General features: G+C 34.3%; 2 protein-coding genes across 6 annotated transcripts in view; one reads left to right on the plus strand and one right to left on the minus strand.

Annotated features, from left to right (window-relative positions):
* The window catches only part of LOC118738757, a 367,494-nt gene that overhangs the window by 89,996 nt on the left and 258,557 nt on the right, over positions 1–18,941 (minus strand). The gene's annotated exons all lie outside the window — the stretch shown is intronic.
* On the plus strand, positions 11,175–17,503 carry LOC118738756. 3 transcript variants are annotated; one of them, XM_036469713.1, is made up of 5 exons: positions 11,175–13,143; positions 13,512–13,682; positions 13,746–13,916; positions 13,977–15,576; positions 15,646–17,503. In XM_036469713.1, exons 1-5 carry the CDS (start codon positions 11,464–11,466, stop codon positions 16,245–16,247), a joined length of 4,224 nt encoding a protein of 1,407 aa, XP_036325606.1. In that variant the 5' UTR covers positions 11,175–11,463; the 3' UTR covers positions 16,248–17,503. The 3 variants fall into 3 exon arrangements, with proteins under 3 accessions (XP_036325606.1, XP_036325605.1, XP_036325604.1); XM_036469712.1 differs by having other exon boundaries at positions 11,175–11,325; positions 11,417–13,143; positions 13,746–15,576; XM_036469711.1 differs by having other exon boundaries at positions 13,746–15,576.

Below are 18,941 nucleotides of genomic sequence, written 5' to 3' on the forward strand. Positions count from 1 at the left end.
GTTGGTACCAAGTTGATAAGTTTTAATCATTTCTCATATTTTTTTTAATTTTTAATTTCTTCGAATACATATCATCCTTGATATCATCATATCCTTGATCATCCTTTTTCGCTTTATTCGTATTCGAAAAACCATGTGTTTCAATGGACACATCGATTTGAATACATAATTTAGATTTAGAGAATATTTTTAGCAATTTGTTTGAGAAAAATAAAACATTTAGTTTATTGTTTGTATTTTCGTCAATTTTAAATTTGCTACCCCAAAATAATTGATATCAAATAAAACACCTCTTTGAGGTAATATTTTCGAGTGACGAAAGCTGAACTAGAAACACAAAATTTATGATATCAATTTCGTCACGAAAATTATACGTATTTTTTAACTGCCTTTCAAACGTATGGAAAATCTTTTTTTATTTATTCGGAACGCTGCGAATTTCCGTTTACTGCTAGAAACACAATAAAAAAAAACAGAACTTTTGCAACGATTCGTATGAATAAAAAAGATTTTCCCTACGTTTGAAAGGCAGTTAAAAAATGCATATAATTTTCTTCACGGAATTGAATTCATAAATTTTGTGTTTCTAGTTCAGCTTTCGTCACTCGAAAATTTTACCTCAAAGAGGTGTTTTATTTGATATATCATACCGCTGGGTGCAGGGGGCGTCACCTCTCGTACAAACCAAATTTTTCATACTGCATACCTCTGGCAGTGTTCACGACAGAGTACTGGAATTCGGCGCTTAGTGTGTCCCTATCCTAAAAAAATTGTCTCAATTTTTTCTTTTCGAATTTTTAGTATTTTTGTATGAAAAATCTAATATATAAAAATATCGTGTCAAGGTGTTTGTGGTCGAACTCCTCCGAAACGGCTTGACCGATTTGAATGAAATTTTGTATGTATGTATATTCGGTAGATAATAGGTTGTGAAGTATGTTTCATAGCGCTAAGTGAAGGGGGCGTCGCATCTCCCATACAAACTAAATTTTTCACACTTTATATCTCTGCAAGTGTTCATGGTAGAGTACTGGAACTTGGTATGTACAAGACATATAAAATCATTCGCATAGTCATGAGGAAAAATTGGGGCTATTGGAAAAAGGGGCGTGGCACCTCCCATACAAACCGAATTTTTCACACTGCTTATCTCTGTAAGTGTTCATGGTAGAGTACTCGAACATGGTATGGAGATATATGAAATCAATCCCATAAGTTTAGAGAAAATTGCGGCTATTTGATAAGGTGACATGGCGCCTTTCAAACGCAATGAAGCTATTACGTATCTTTGTATGCATATACACTTCTGCTAGGTTATTTAAGATAGCAATGGAAATATGCCTTCTGACAACCACCAAACAGTAATATTAGAAGATAAATGCGTCGTGGTAGCAAATTTAAAATCGACCAAAATACAAACAATAATCTAAATGTTTTATTTTTCTCAAATTAATTGCTAAAAATGTTATCTTAATCTAAATTATGTATTCAAATCGATGTGTCCATTGAAACATATAATTTTTCGCATACGGAATAAAGCGAATGAGAATGATGATGTATTTGTATTTGATAAAACCCTATCAACTTGGTACCAACTTCGGATACAATAATCAACTGTATTCGTTTGATTGCCTCGTAGTTTAATTGTTGTTAAGATTTCTACCGGGTGTGGGGCGCAGACCTGTGCTTTTTAATAAGTTTTACTTTTATCACGTGTACAGTGTTGCACTCGTGCTATTAAACTAACGATTTTTTTCTCAAGTAGTTTTGCTCAGTAGCAATTTATACGTTTTATGTAAGTAGTAGCGGTACATTGGGTGAACTAAATGCATTCATACATACATATTTAAATACAACTGTAGGTAATATTGTATGCGTCTTCCCAGGTAGGTTAAGTGCGGATGATAAACCCATGTAGCATAGTTACATACTGTGTACCTTCAACTCGCGGGAAATTCCCCGATTTGCAGGGAATTTCGATTTAAGTTGCAATCGGAGAATGGCCACTTTTTTTCGGGTATGTTATTTTTATATCTTAAAGTAATTCTTTTTTAATTTTTAACCATTTGACTATTTTGCAGCGACATTTTTAACCGACTTCCAAAAGCGGGGGAGGTTATCAGTTCGCCGGAAATTTTTTTTTTATGTATGTGACCGCATAACTTTGGACCACGCCGACCGGTTTCGATCATTTATTTTGCATCGGAAAGGTAGTGTCTCAGAGGTGGTCCTATACTAATCTGGTTTAGATCCGATCATTGGATCATGAAATATATATGGATATATATTTTTTTAAGTCGGTTTTGTTTTTGCTAAATATCACTTGTTTCAATTTGAATCGTAATATCTCCACAACAAGAGCTTTCCCAGATATAAGCTATATACCAGATGAAAGCTAAGGTTTTAAGCTAGACTTGTGGAAACTTAGAATAAAATCGATTGACCAGTTTTTAAGAAAATGCCCGAAATCTGTACTTTCAGCAGCCCGATTTTTAGTTTTCAGGCGATAACGTTATGGCATATTTATATTTTATAAACGCAAAAGACAGGATTAGATAGCTTGTTTGAAGACCTTTTTACTGATATCCTGATTAATGTCTTGGATTGCGTAGGGCGACCTCAGTGGTAGTGTAAATAATTGCCTTTTTCCGAATTTCAGGCACTAGACACGCCCACAAAGTCCTACGAATCGAAACATCCTAGAAAAAACCTTCCCAGTTTTTTTGGTACTTTAATTCTTGAAAGTTTGAATAAAATTAAATGAAGGTACGTACAGACGCTACACACATCGCAAAGCATCTCGTAGTGGAGACACAAACCAAAACATATTTAGCTCTATATCATTCCAACTAGTGACCGGAACTTAATATATAAAGTATCGTGTGAAAGGTATTGACCTATAGAATAACACTAAATATGTTTGGTGCATCCACATACTCCCTTAAACCGGCAAAAGCAAAGAAACGTTTTTTGTTTCGCAACACTTTAGCCTAATTATAAGCTTTTATTTAACTTGGTCATCCCGCGCAAATCGCGGAAATTTCCAATAGATTTTAAACTGACTTCCCGACAAGTTAGAGACTTGAAATTTTCAGCATAGTTCCAATCCCGATGACAATGCAATTTAAAATATAAATGAATTCCCCATATGGTCCAGGGGTCTTGATTCAAAGGCGGTCAAAAAATAGTAAGATTTATGGCTAACAGAGCTTAATTTGCCAAAGAACGTAAAACCACTATAAAATTGTTAAAGCTGCCGGCGCGCCGTGTAGCAAAGCTATTTGTGGCAAATTCTAGATATCAACCTAGTCTAGATATGAGCCTCGTTGTAGGAAGTAAAAGACTCCAGATGTCGCCCCGCCAGAAGAAGTTAAATATTGCGCCTAAATATACGCCATTTACATATGCTACAGCGGAAATGGACGACACGCCATTTCTTTAAATAAAATTAACTGCTGCTATATCTACATATGTATGTTTATACAAAACGTAAGCAAACAACATTTTGCTTGCTTCTGTTCTCTTTCATTGCAAGTTTAATTCTTTTAATATCTATTGCAAAATTTTGTACATAAAATAAAATAACACTTCTTAATATACAACGCTTTTATAAATGGACTAAAAATTATAAAATAAAATAATGTAAAAAAAAATATTTTTTAAAAACAAGCTTTTATTTAACCTGTACAATCAAAGGAATAAAATGAAGTAGTGTAGCAAAAGATTTTTTTAGCAAGAAAATTTTGTCAAAACTGCACTAAAATGAATAAAATAAAATAAGTATAAGTAATAAGGTATCGTTAAAGTTGCTAAAAGCCATTTAGTGAAAGGAGTTATTCAAACTCTAATGAAAATGACTAACAATTTGTACTTATTTACTTCGTTTTTAAAAAAGCTTGTCGGCGAATTCAGCGTACATGCATAATTGGTTAGGTATGTATGTATATGTATGTATGTATGCAGATATTTAAATGCCGGTTTGCTATTCGCGCGACAAGCTTGTTTTTAAAAAATATTTTTTTTTACATTATTTTATTTTTAAGAATTCGGTTAATCGTTTATGAAGCTTGAATACATCTGCTGGACACACTCTGCAAGACCTTTCTAACGATAACTCAAACATGTCGATTGGACGTCTGGATAAAAACTTCCAAATCTCGTGTATGTATATTTAAGCGAGTCATTTCTGCATTACTGTGGCTGCTTTCGTCCCTCGCGCGCACTGCCGTACGCTGTGATTTGCTAAAGCCTGTTATAAGCTTGATATACAGTTCAATGCGAGCGTGAACGTGAACGGTCGCAAAGGCAAAGAATTCCATTTGATTTCTTATGCAGGGTACGAAAATAAACTGTACAAAACAATTCCCATTTGCTCATCGATCATCATATCATTTGTTGCTTTGTACAGTTTTGTACATAGTCAGAAACAAATTGTAAGACTCACTGTCATTTTCCCCAACGAGAAACGTTTTCATTTCGTTTGTGACAATTGTACCATATGGTACGTTTTATATGTATGCAAACGTTTCAATTACGTGAAAAATATTTTTTTCTGTAATTTTTCATATCCAATTCGATTAAAAAACATTTTTATTTTTTTTATTCATTGCAGCCATTCGTTTTGTATTTAGTTATTGCATATATGTACATACATAGATACATATATTTTTTTCTGCACGATTCATTTCGTTTGTTGTTTCGTATGTAACTACTAACTACTGTAGTGTACTATCGCCAAAGTGAACTCAGCCGTTTTGTTTTCGTATTGTACCGAACTGTTAAAGTAATAAACGAAACGAAATAGTAACGTACAATATAGTTTATTTTCGTACACTGTTCTTATGGACGCTCACACACATCTGTCAAAACTTGTCGTTCACATGCGAATGCTTTGTGTACGCACGCAGTTTAGTGTGAGCTTGATAAAAGGCATATCATGCATTTTAAATTAGTTTTTATTCTATAATTCTGAAAGATATTTTAATTCGCTATCTTTTGATGTAACAACTATTGCAAAAAGTTAAGTAATAACGAAGATATCGGTCAAAATAAAAAGCTCACGCTCACGCTCGCATTGAACTGTATAGCAGCCCTGCAGTGAAATCCCAAACTAGTCAGGAAAAATACTGGTTTACAACTAGAATTTCCTGACAGAAACCGAACTAGTTCGAAAATGACAAGACTTGTACCACGTACAAAACGATTTATTCATGCACTGTTTTAACTTCGACAGTTTAATACAATAAATATAACTTTCATTTGGTTATATTGTAAACCATTAAATCGACTACGTACTCACCCTGTAGTCAAATGAACTAGTTGTAAACTACCTCACAACTAGTATGAACCGCATGCCCAACTAGTCAGCCAACTATCTTTTTTCCATGCAACCAACTGGTATTTTTAACATGAGGATACCCTACGAGATGGCAATTGTCAGATTTCGGTCAGAAATATAATAGTCTCATACTAGTTCAAAATATATAGAAAAATACTAGTCCAACTATGAACCAAAGCCACTACTTTGGGAGTCAAAAAATAAAATGAATTCATGAATATACAATAAAAACTTTTGATTAACACTTTCGCTATTTTGATGCCATATGGCGTCATGCTTTTTTGAATACTCACAGATTTAATTGAGCTTATCTGAAATTATATTTTTATATGCAACGCTGTAATGGGAAGTTTTATAAACTATATTTTAATACGGTATTGTTATTTTTATCCATAGTAGATGAAAAATTTCAATTTTTTTCTTCCGCTTAGAAAGGTCTACATTAAAATACTATATTTTACCAAATAACCCAATAAATTAAAAACAAATAAATATGCTATAGTCTCCCAAATAGTGTCAAATATTGCTGGAACTTGTAATTTAATTTAAAAAAGTGCTAATAAACGCGTGGTATATTTTTAAATGTGTATGATGCCAAATGGCATCAATAATATTTGAAGGAGCTGAAATCCGCACCAGCAAATAACGATATATTTGTACTGGGAAATTGCAACTCGTAAAGTTTTTAAATGAATTATTAAATCTATGCATGTTCCAACTTATTTTATTAAATTTTTGTGGTGTTATTTAATTTGATTTGAATAAAATAAAATACCATATAAAAAATTAGTACAAATGATGCCATAAATAATATATATATTCATATAATAATATATATGCATATAAATATTCATTCCAAAAAACACTTTAGAATCGCATTTTGGAAAAAAATTAAATTGAATGTTATTATATTATGTATTAAGGATCATTTAATAAAAAAATTGGATTTTTATAGCCCGAATTTAAAAAGATGTACCGAAAGGGTTAAGTACACTTTAATATATGTATAAAAAAATTTTATTTGGTAGCCTTAGATTTGCCAATAATTAGTGTTAAATTTTTTGACTATTAATTAAAAGCAAAAATATATACATACATATATATTCAAATAGGGATGTGCCGGATATAGATTTTGCCGGATAACCGGATTCCGGATACCCTGTAAAAAATAACAGCCGGATTCGGATATCCGATCGGATATCCGGTAGACTGCTGCCATTAATAAATTTCACAATATTGTTTTTTGCCGGCTCGAGTTCACCTCGACCTCCGCACCGTTTCTGATGCTATAGAATTTACCACTTCGAAAACACAATTACGCACACATCTGTGCGATGCTATCGACGTGAAAAATGGCATCTTATAAACAAAAAACAATCTTCATCAAACTCTTTGCTTTTGAACAATCAAGATGTTTTGTTTTCTTACGTTAATTTTTGTTTAAATTATACAGAACCCGCCTATTAACCTTTTTCGTTTCCGAACGCGTAGGTCTGCAATTTCGGCACGACAAAATGACGAGCTGTGAATGTTCCAATAAATAGTTGTGGCATTGTTGTAATTTTTTCGGAACAGATTCGCACCGTTTCAAAACTCGTTTTTTTTCTGACGCCAATAAAGCTAAAAACTGGGTTGTTGATGAACTAATTCGAAATTATAAATCAGCATGGAGAAACCAGTTGAATCATATGAAAAATGCCGAACTATAGTGAAAGCTTCCATCGAAGATCGAGCTCACGAGGATATTTGGCAATGCTTTGAGGAATCGCCAACGGCTCTGATGCTGATTCTAGTGTTTCTAGTGATATGGATAGCCAAACGATTGGTATACAAGGCAGCGAACGTACAAGAAAAAAGGTTGCGATTTATGAACTAGAAATAGAGAAATATTTGCAGCTACCTCTTATATCCAGACAAGAAGATCCCTTAACTTAGTGGAAGTATAGCCTGAAGTATCTCTGCGCGCCACCTTCCTCAGCAGTGTTGCCGCGCCGTCCAAAGAAAATGTATCACCGACCAAGCCAAAAATGTATTCAAATGTATCCAATTTTCTTTTTTTACGTATCCATCTCATAATTTGTAAGAAAACCAAAGATTTTCAAGAAAAATACATAATTTAAACCATCTTAAGGACTTGGAATATGTATTTATATATTTTTATATTTCATAAAATCAAAGTTTAGTAATTTCAATTTACAAATTACATTTTTTACGCATAAGTACTTTTCAAAGTAAGTATAATAAATAGTAATGAATATGTTACATTTGTACCTGTACACTCTAAAAAGTGTGTGTAAAACTACTACTGAAAAGTATATATTTTTCAACAGGAATCTGTATAAATATACATACATATAAGATGTTCAGGATGTTGAACACTGCCTATTTACTTTAATATATCAAATTTGGAGCAAAGAGCAAAATAACACATAAAATGATTAAAATAGAGTAAATGTAAGCCCCTAATGTTTAATATTTGTAGGAAATGTATTTTCTAGTTAAAAAATTTTTGCAACTTTAAACATTAAAATTAAATTGAATGTATTTATATTATGTATTGTATAAAAAAAATAAATAAATAATAATAATAAAAACAAACAAATAAAAAATTTCACTCTTAAATAGCGCTTTTTAAAACATTTAGAAAACGAGATTAATGAAAATCGATTTTTGAACGAAAAAAACTTTATAGAAAATATAAAATTTTGGCCTATTTAAAAAAGTATCCACATTTATACTGATCGGAAAACATAAGTATCCCGCAAAAATTCGTCTAAAAACGTATCCAATTGGATCTATTTAGATCCAAACGGCATCCCTGTTCCTCAGCGAACTCGGAAAGAGTATTTAGTGCATCGGGTAACATTTATGTTGAAAATAGAAATAGGTTGTTGCCCGATAATGCGGAAATGCTTCTTTTCATAATGAAAAATATACAAATTGATAACTTTGATTACTAATTAGATACTATTAAATTGGATTACAAAAATACAAAATGTGGGATAAAAATTGAATCTTCTATAATCGATATCCGGAATCCGGCCGGATATTAGCCAGTATCCGGCCGGATAACCGGATAACCAAAAAACGGCCGGATAGGGCGGATTGCGGATATCTACCGGATATCCTACACATCCCTAATTTCAAACTTTCGAACATAAATTTAAATGAATTTTTCATTAAATGTTATTAAAAGTAAAAGGTTTTAGGTACAATAAATACTATATTTTTATCTTTTTTAATAATATTGAATATGCACAGGAAAACATTTTAGTTAAAAATAAAATGAATACTTTAGTTAATTTTTGAGTGAACTAAAATAAAAATAAAAGTTTGAATTAAAATAAATTATATTCATTAACTTTGGGCATTTCAGTCTATTCTTTTTAAAAATTTATAAAAGTATAATGTTTATAACTTGAAATTTGGATAAGAATAAAAAAAAAATAATTCAAGCAGTTATAAAATATTCTTAACTTTTGTATGTAGTTTGGCTTGCTGATTGATAATAGAAATTAATCAAATGATTATATTTATCGTGTAACTAAAGAAAGTCAAACATAATTGAAAATGATCAAAAATAACAAAATAATGACGTAACTAAAATTAATGAATGAATTAAATTTTTTGAAGTAATTACTTATTAATCAGGTGATAATATCGGTATTTGATCATTAAACGGTTATCCAAAAAAAAAACATGTTTTAATTAATAATCATTATGAATAGGTGCAATCCCGTATTCCTCGGACTCTTAACTAGTAAAACTGTCAAAAAATAAAAATTCGCTCAGAGCGAGAGAGTAACATAGAAACGTACGGGATCGCTTTCTAGTAAAAAATGGTAACTTCTGTCAACTTCAACATAACCTCCAAATTTTGGTTGTAAATTTTTGCTTATTTTGTATGTAAACACACTCAGCTCACACATGTAATTAACCAAAAAAACTTTCAAATTCATTAGAATCCACTTAAACAAGTAATTAAATAATTTTCAACATGAATTAGCAGAGTGCACTTTTCTTTTGTTTACAATTTGGTTGCCAAACACACTACAGCTGATCGTTTGACACATTTACCAGAATTTACCAGCAAAAAATTCTCGGACTAAAACTGGTAAATTCTGACAGAGAGAGAATCGTATTTACTCTCTTTTTTGTCCTCTCAATAGTCAGAGAACCGAGTACGGGATCGATTTCCAGTAAAATCTGACTGATTCTGACTATTTCTGACTAGTCCGGACTCGTACGGGATCGCAACTAATATTAGCCATTATTTGACATGTCTGGTATAATTGCCCTGCAGTGAAATCCCAAACTAGTCAAGAAAAATACTAGTTTACAACTAGAATTTCCTAACAGAAACCAAACTAGCTCGAAAATGACAAGACTTGTACCAAGTACAAAACGATTTATTCATGCACTGTTTTAAATTCGACAGTTTAATACACTAAATATAACTTTCATTTGGTATATTGTGAACCATTAAATCGACTACGTACTCAATATTATTCATAATTTATAATGATTATTAATTAAAGCATGTTTTTTTGGATAACCGTTTAATGATCAAATACCGATATTACCACCTGATTAATAATTAATTACTTAAAAAAATTTAATTCATTCATTAATTTTAGTTACGTCATTATTTTGTTATTTTTGATCATTTTCAATTATGTTTGACTTTCTTTAGTTACACGATAAATATAATCATTTGATTAATTTCTATTATCAATCAACAAGCCAAACTACATACAAAAGTTGAGAATATTTTATAACTGCTTGTATTATTATTTTTTTATTCTTATCCAAATTTCAACTTTTAAACATTATACTTTTATAAATTTTTAAAAAGAATAGACTGAAATGCCCTAAGTTAATGAATATAATTTATTTTAACTAAAAATTTTATTTTTATTTTAGTTCACTCAAAAATTAACTAAAGTATTCACTTTATTTTTAACTAAAATGTTTTCTTTGCACATTCAATATTATTAAAAAATATAAACTTATAGTATTTATTGTACCTGAAACCTTTTACTTTTAATAACATTTAATGAAAAATTCATTTAAATTTATGTACGAAAGTTTGAAATATATATGTATATATTTTGCTTTTAATTAATAGTCAAAAAATTTAACACTAATTATTGGCAAATCTAAGGCTACTAAATAAAAATTTGTAATACAAATATTAAAGTGTACTTAATCAAAAGTTTTTATTGTATATTCATGAATTTATTTGATTTTTTGACTCCCAAAGTAGTGGCTTTGGTTCATAGTTGGACTAGTATTTTTCTGTCTATTTTGAACTAGTATGAGACTATTATATTTCTGACCGAAATCTGACAATTTCCATCTCGTAGGACATCCCCATGTTAAAAATACCAGTTGATTGCATGGAAAAAAGATAGTTGGCTGACTAGTTGGGCATGCGGTTCATACTAGTTGTGAGGTAGTTTACAACTAATTCATTTGACTAAAGGGAGGCTTAAATGCGATAGCACGAACGCTCTTCGAAAACACAATGTTCGAAAGTGCTAAATGTTGCTTTTTCAATGCAGCAAAAACGCAGCATTAAACATTTTGTATGCTCCCATTTCCATGTCCTGTGTTAATAAATGCAACCGTCGATATTTTATCATTCATTCCATTGAGATCATTTACGCATTTCCATTTGTCAAAATTAGTTGACAGCAATACGCTCCACAAATTCACTCATTCAGTTAACGGCTGTCCCCAATATACAGCAGCCATCTCGCTCTCGCTTGCCCTATGCACAGGCACAAAATAAAGGTTTGCAAAATAATTTCTTAACACCATGGTTTTGCTGTTTTTACAAACGAGCTGCGCGCCAAGTGGACAAAGCAAAATTGAAAGCGGAACAACAACAAATGAGTAAGCGAAGGCAAAAAGTTGACAGCTTTGTGGAAATGAAGCGGCGTCAGTAGAATTTATTACTGTGTGCGACGGATTTGCTTATAGTGGTGAGAGTGCTGAATAAATTGTTAATAAAAGTGGCAGAAATATACTAAAAATATAGAAAACAACATTTTAATGTAACTATAATAATTAAAGATCTAGCAGAAGAATTATACAAGAGTGTTTGAGAAGCAAACAGCGCGATGATCAACACACTGTTAGAGCATGTTCCCATAAAACTAGAATCGCCGGATAATGGCGACGACGGAGACGCAGAAAACAATGGCAAACAGAAAAACAAGAACGTGAAAACGAATATCGCCGTGGAGGAAGAGGGCAGCTCTGACAATGAGGACGATGACGAAGACTCTGACGAGGATGACTCTGAAACGGATCTGCTGGAGGATGAGGAGGCACTGGTACCGATAAGCAGCGATGAAGAAGCTGAATTGGAAGCACAGAGAATACGGTTCCACGAATTAATTGGCAAAGGATTGCAATTACCAACGGATTCGACTATTAGCGCTCCGGGAAGTGGTATTAAAGTGAATACAGCGAAGAAACTTCGTGGTAGCAGTATTTCTAGTTGTACGAGCGTTAGTAGTAAAACTTCCATTGTTTCCTGCTCTTCTGCTTCTACCATCAGCGACAGCAAGCTAGCAAAATGCGCAGAAGTACCAAGGCAAAAACAAGATGCAAAAATAAAACAAACTGCTGCGAGTAAAAACGTAGAAAAGACAGATAAAGCTGAATCCGAAGTTGAACAAGAAGATAATGTTACGGCAAATAAACGTTCATGCAGAAAGCGTGCTTCCTCCACTTGCTCCGTGGCATCGTCGCTAGTCACACCCTCCTGCCAAACGGAGTCCTGCGGCAATATATACATGTATGAGAAACAAGAACAACTTATTTTTAATTGCAGCTTTTGTGACTTGCGATATGGAGACATGTCGACATTCGCAAAACATTTGCACGATGCACACAAACTGTTCCAGGAAGAGGAAGACATCACAATACCAACGCCGGCGCGTAAAAGTTCACGCAACATATCGAATAAACAGCAACAGGCGGGAAATAAAGCGCAGACGCAGGATAAAGTGCTTAAAGTCAGAGTAAAACTGGAAGATGAACTTTCCGATGACGATTTCAGTGTGCACTCAATGTCACCTCTTCCTGAGGATGCGAAGCTTGAGTCGTGCGGAAATGTTTTTATTTTAAATGACAAAAAACTCTTTCTTATATGTGGCCATTGTGAATGCAAATATGCAACATTGGTACTATTCCATAAACACTTGCGGCAACAACATCAATTATTTACTGGTCCTGTTAAAGAAATTGATGTGTTGCCCAAGTGCGAGATTAAGGTCGAGGTATGCGAAGAAGTGGAACAGTTAACCAAAGTGAGTGCAGCAGCTATTGAAAGCGAAAAGCAACGTAAAGCAAGCATAGAAGCAATGACTGACTCGCCGGTGATGGTAGTAGTGCCAATGGCGCAAAACTTAAATAACAACGATTTCTTAACCACGACTGTGTCATTGCAAGTACCAGACACACCACCACCGGATGAAGAGAAAGAAGTGAATGAAATAACGGAAAAGAGGGTTGTTGATGAGAATGAGGCGGTCATCGAAACTAGTGTGGATAAAGAAGCAAGCGAACATTCTAAAGTGGAGGAACAAGTTAGCCAAAAACCTTCGATATGTGAAATACCACCATTGGCTGAGGAGCATGCGCAGTTGCAAACCGAACAACAGGTGGATGACATTGAAACGTCAGCAACGACAAGTCCAGAAAAGCCAGAAGTAGAAATTACAGTAGAAGAGAAACATGCCGAGGTTGTCGCACAAAAGTCGTCACCGAAGCTTAAACGAAAGCGGAGAGCGGTAAGTAAAATAACACACAATAAACGCATATTAATTTTTCCATTAAAATAAATCGTCGTTTAAAGTATAAAACTGCGTATCGTCCTTCTGAAAAACCGCGTAACTGACATTTGCTGTCAAAAATTGTATTTGCTCACATAAGCTCTTGGCTCAATCCTTATCCATTCGTCCTGAAATATACTAGCCAGAAATTCGATTGCTTTATAAAAAGAGAACCATTTGAAAATATGAGTGGTTTTACTCTTTAGAAAATAATTTATGCGGTATTTCATTATCTTGATACGCGGTTTTGCATTTTGTTGATACGCGGTTTTGTACTTTAAACGACGAAATACAATATATGCAAGTAATCATGTTATTCACACCAGGCATTATCAAACCGACCGCCGCCAAAGCGACGTGGAGATGCAACAAAAGTCACAGTTTCATTAGCAAACAACGATGTCGAAGTTGCAATCCTCCCCACTGTTGCAGCTCCAGAAGAGCAGGGTTTTTTAACGGAACAAAAAATTGATGACGCAGGTCTTTTATCTTCTGAGGTTTGTGTATCCATATCTATAACTAACAAAGATGCCGAAGTTGCTATCGTTCACTCATTTCAGGCATTTTCAAAAGGACTGCCGCCAAAGCATTGTGAAGGTCCAGCAATATTCAAAATTTCATTGCCAAACAACGATGCGGAAACAGAAATCGCAGACACTGCTGCAGCTCCAGAAAAGCATAGTATTTTAACGGAACAAAAAATTGAGGACGCAGGAGTTTTATCTGCTGAGGCATGTGTATCCGTATTACCAAACAACGAAGCCGAAGTTGCAATCCTTGACTCATTTCAGGCATTTTCAAAAGGACTTCCGTCAAAGCATTGTGAAGGTCCAACAATATTCACAATTTCAGTACCAAACAATGATGCGGAAACTGCAATCGCAGACACTGCTGCAGCTCCAGAAAAGCATAGTATTTTAACGGAACAAAAAATTGAAGACGCAGGTGTTTTATCTGCTGAGGCATGTGCATCCGTATTACCAAGCAACGAAGCCGAAGTTGCAATCCTTGACTCATTTCAGGCATTCTCAAAGCGTGCGCCGCCAAAACCATGTGTAACTGCATCAATAGCCACAATTGCACTACCAACCAACGAACGCGATATTCCAATCCCCGTCACTGTTGCAGCTCCACAAGAGCAAGATATTTTAACGGAAGAAAAAATTGATGACGCTGGTGTTCTATCTGCTGAACCATTTGCATCCATATCATTACCAAACGACGATGCCGAAGTTGCAATCTTTGACAATGCTACACCTCCGAAGGAGCTATGTACTTTAACAGAACAAAACATTGATGACGCCCCTGTCTTATACGCTGTTGCACCAAACAAAGATGCCGAAGTTGCAATCCCCGACACTCTTGTAGCTTCAGAGGAGCAAAGCATTTCACAAAAACAAACTGAAGACGAACCTGTAGTATATGTAGTTCTTTTACTAAATAATTCTGCCGAAGAAGCGCCTTCGAACTCCGAAGAAGCTACCCCTGAATCAAATGTTTCAACTGAGCCGCCGACAAAAGCAGATAAAAATCACACAGAACCCATATATATTGCTAGTAATGGTGTGCCTGATCCGGTTATGGATACACAAATTACTAATATGGCAAGAGCAGCGGATTTTAAAAAACCTAAATCCAAAGCTACGAAAAAAGTTCAAACTCCCCGTCCAAAGCCTACGGCGAAGAGGCCACGAAAATGCAAGAATTCTGTCGATGGGCAAAACCAGTCAGAAACACCTTCTAAAACCCGATCTTCACCGAAACCTTCGTCAGCAGCTCGCTCAGATATTTCAGGTGTTGATATCGCCGAAACTGAAACTAATGAATCTTCGAGTAAAGGCAAGCGCAAGAAGTCTTCAGTTCCGACTGCATCTAATTCAGAGACTCACAAGCTACGTTATGCCTGCAACCTGTGTCCAAAATCATATAGCAAGGGGCTGCGTTTGGCTGAGCATAAGCGTTTGCATACTGGAGAAAAACCGTTTAGTTGCGATGAATGCGGCCGATGCTTCCGTATTAAGAGACGCCTCGTCGAGCATAAAATGCGGCATCTAACAGTGAAGGCGTACAAATGCGAAACATGTGGTTTGCCAGTAGCTACCAAACAGGACCTCAATCTTCATCAACGCCATCACTCCAACGACCGTCGCTACACTTGTTCCGAATGTTCGAAAGCCTTTGTGCGCAGCTCTGATTTGAAAATACATAAACGAGTACACACTGGCGAGAAGCCTTTCGTATGCGATATTTGTCAAAAAACATTTCGGGCAAACCAGAATCTCCATGTGCATCGCCGTTGCCATAATGGCGAGAAGAATTATAAATGTGATTACTGCGATAAACGCTTTACGCGCAATATCGATCGTAAGGTACATCATCGTACTCATACAGGTATGATTCTATTTTTCAAATTCCTACTCATTTTATAACCTAAGCTCAACGTGTTTCAATAACATTCAGGCGAAAGACCATACAAATGTGAAATTTGTGGCCGTAGTTACTCTTCCCGCGCTCATGTGCGTACGCATATAATCAGGGAACACGGTGAGAGTTCAGAACAACAGAATACAGGTGGAGACGAAAAAAAAGAGCGCAAGCGTACAGCTAAATCGGCACCTCAAAATGCAACTGTACAGAAGCAAGAATTAATGGACGAATTACAAGAGCAACTATTACAGTGCTTGAAAACAGATGACTTAGAAGAAGATGCAGTGCTGACAACAAAGAATGAAAAGCCAGCTGAAATCAATAAACAGAAACGTCAAAAATCAACACCAAGATCTTCGCCAGCTCTAAAGAAAGGAGGGAATGTTCATGTAACAACTGTTTCTCCGCAACCAGCACAACACTCTCAATCGTTGGGTGTGCAACAGGTATCCGTAACTGTCTCAATGCAAGTGCAGAAAGATGTTAGCATGGCTGCTGCTAACGAACCCATGCCCCAGAAAGAGAATGCTGATACCGTGGTGGGTGGAGTCTCAGCACCACTCAAGAAAAACGCAAAGGGCGAGCGCAAATTAACGAGCTTTTTTACTGTGTTGGGACAAAAAACAGAAATTTAAAGACTTGCACATTTCAAATGGAAAAAAGCAGCATATTTTACAATTTATAGATTAACGTAGTAATAAAAGGTACACGTACTATCTAAGGCAAAGTTAGACATATAAAAATTCTCAATGTATGTATTTTACATCTAAAAAAGGTATAAATAATATAGAAGGCACTGCTCCAACAAAAATGCATACATATATGTATGTATATGTAGCACTGTCAAAAACACAAAAATAAATCATCCAAAAAGACCTCGCTGTTTAAAACTCGTTTACTAAATTTTTAAGACGTTGAGCCTGTTGTTAAACACATACGAAAATTTAATAAAAAATAATACATTTTCTCTTTTACTTGGTAATCCAGCTATGTACATGCTTCATTACCCTTAACTACTTATTTGCTGATATTACATAATTTTGCTTCAGTGCCAACTATATTCCATGAACAAAATATAAAACAATTATTTTCTATTCAAATTATCTAACATAGCAACTCCCTTTTAAGTTATTGAAAACAAAAAAGTCAACGTGTGTTATTGCACACTGATAGCACACTTACAATACATACCATTTATGTTATACTCATTGAAATAAACGGATATTCCTAAGTTTGTCTTAATTTTAGCGTATTTTGTAATTATGAACTGATGTAGTCCTGCACGGTTTGATTGTAATTACATATTTAGTTTTAATATTTTTTATAGACTTTGAAGAAAACGCTCAATTTATGGATTTATTTGCTTAAAAACTTGTGGACATAATGATATCATTATTTTCTTTACACACAGGATTAAAGTTTATCGAAGAGAAATCATAAATTAAATACTTAAAAGACAAAACAATTGCAAAAACACACATGACGTGATGTCAATTACTGCCAGTTGCGTGTGTGCTTATGTATGTATGTTGGTATATGCTTGGGAGTTGTGAATTCTCAGAGGCTTACCCTCAGTAACAACAGAAATATGCACATTTCTGGCTGAGCGCTTGGCGTGTGTTTGTAGCGCCTTGATGACGGAGTTTGGTCATTTTCTGTACTTAAAAAGGAAAGCTTCACTTCAACACTCTTCATTTGCAAACGTACATACATGCATGCAGATGTGTGTGTTTGTAAGTTAAGGAACATTCGTTTTTCGCACTTGGAAGGGTGTATGAAGAAGCAATTAAGCTTTTAATTTAGTTATGTACTCTCTTTCATTAAAAACATTCATACATTTATTATTCAATTAATTAAAAACTTAATAAAACCGTATAATTTGCATAACTAAGTGGTTGTTTTCATTTGGAAGCAGGTTCACTAAATTTTTCAAATACACAATGCGATGGCAAGACTTATACTATGTTAAACTAAACTTATGGGAAGTATTTTCCGAAAAGCGGAAATCGTATAGCCCCTAAAAGCATAAACAGACGGCAGCGTTGATCCGGATCAACTCGGGACTTAACTGCAGTTGATCCGAATTATGTCCGAGTTAATCCGGATCAACGCTGCCGTGTGTTTAAGCTTTAATAGATAAACAACAAACTTTAAGAGACACAGAAAGAAATATTTTCTATATTTACTTATAATCATCTGTTAACCTAGACATACATATATATTTATACGTATGTACATATAGGAGGAATGGTTTTCTTTTAGCAGCCATGCATATTTTAGCCCAGTTAAAATAATTATTTGCTTTTTTATTTTTCCATTTTCATAACTTGACCTTTTTGCCAAATAGTTTTGAGCATGACGAATCATTAAAAGTACATTTTTGCGGTATGTATTATGCAAGTACAGCTCATACTGCAATCGCTGAGGTGAGCATTTTGCTGGTAACAAGCAAACATAGCATGTACATATGTACGTATGTGCATATATAAATGTTCATATGATTTGGAACCAATGAGACATAAATATGTACATATGTACCTAAATATTTGTTTGTAGTTTGTGTGCTTATTTGTACACCCATTCTGTCATCCAATCCGACAGTTTGGTCACTTGGGTAGGTATTTTTTTTTTTTGCGTAGGCATTGAATGACATCACCATACATAAATCGGCGAGCATAAAAAACTTCGTACATTAAAATTTTTTTAACAAATTTGCAGACATTCTTTCATACCTTCATATACATCCATACATACACATATGTGTGTGTATGTACATACATATGTATGAAATAGAAATTAAATATTCAAATTAAAGAAAGCGCAAAAGAGAATCAATGACAAACTACAATAGAGAGGCATACAGTGACAAAGGCATCCAATTACCAATTGATCGTTCGTCGTCTTCATATGATGCTTGGGTATCCAACAACGTTCGTTCGCTTGGAGCATTTCAAGTTGCGCATACGTCGCGTAGTGCGACAGCTAAGCACAAATTTTAAGGTGCTTTTATTCAAGTATCTAATATGTGAATCTATGGCTGATAATGACCGCACACTGCAGTTGTATGGTTGTATGCATGCGTGTGTGGGTGTAAATTGTGAAGCTAAAACGTAATTAAGGGGAAAGCATGCTTTAAGTGAGTGAAAGAAGAAAAGCAGTAGACAGTAGACTAGATGAAAGTAAATAAGAGAAACCGCAAATCGCTGACAACTGTGAAATGACGTGGAACAATTGAGTGGATTCATATGTATGTATGTATGTATGTATGTACATACATATGTGTGTATCCCAGTGGGAAAAGGTAATACATATCTGGAAATACATAAAGT

Source organism: Rhagoletis pomonella, unplaced genomic scaffold, assembly GCF_013731165.1.
Source record: "Rhagoletis pomonella isolate Grant_MI unplaced genomic scaffold, Rhpom_1.0 Rhpom_scaffold_00005, whole genome shotgun sequence".
Taxonomy (NCBI): Eukaryota; Metazoa; Arthropoda; class Insecta; order Diptera; family Tephritidae; genus Rhagoletis; species Rhagoletis pomonella.

Bases quoted from the DNA above. Each gene is read 5' to 3' on its own strand.
- LOC118738756 (XM_036469711.1), top strand. From the start codon at position 11,464: ATGATCAACACACTGTTAGAGCATGTTCCCATAAAACTAGAATCGCCG. The intron at 13,144-13,511 runs GTAAGTAAAATA...TATTCACACCAG, and splicing joins TTAAACGAAAGCGGAGAGCG to GCATTATCAAACCGACCGCC. The intron at 15,577-15,645 runs GTATGATTCTAT...AATAACATTCAG, and splicing joins ACATCATCGTACTCATACAG to GCGAAAGACCATACAAATGT.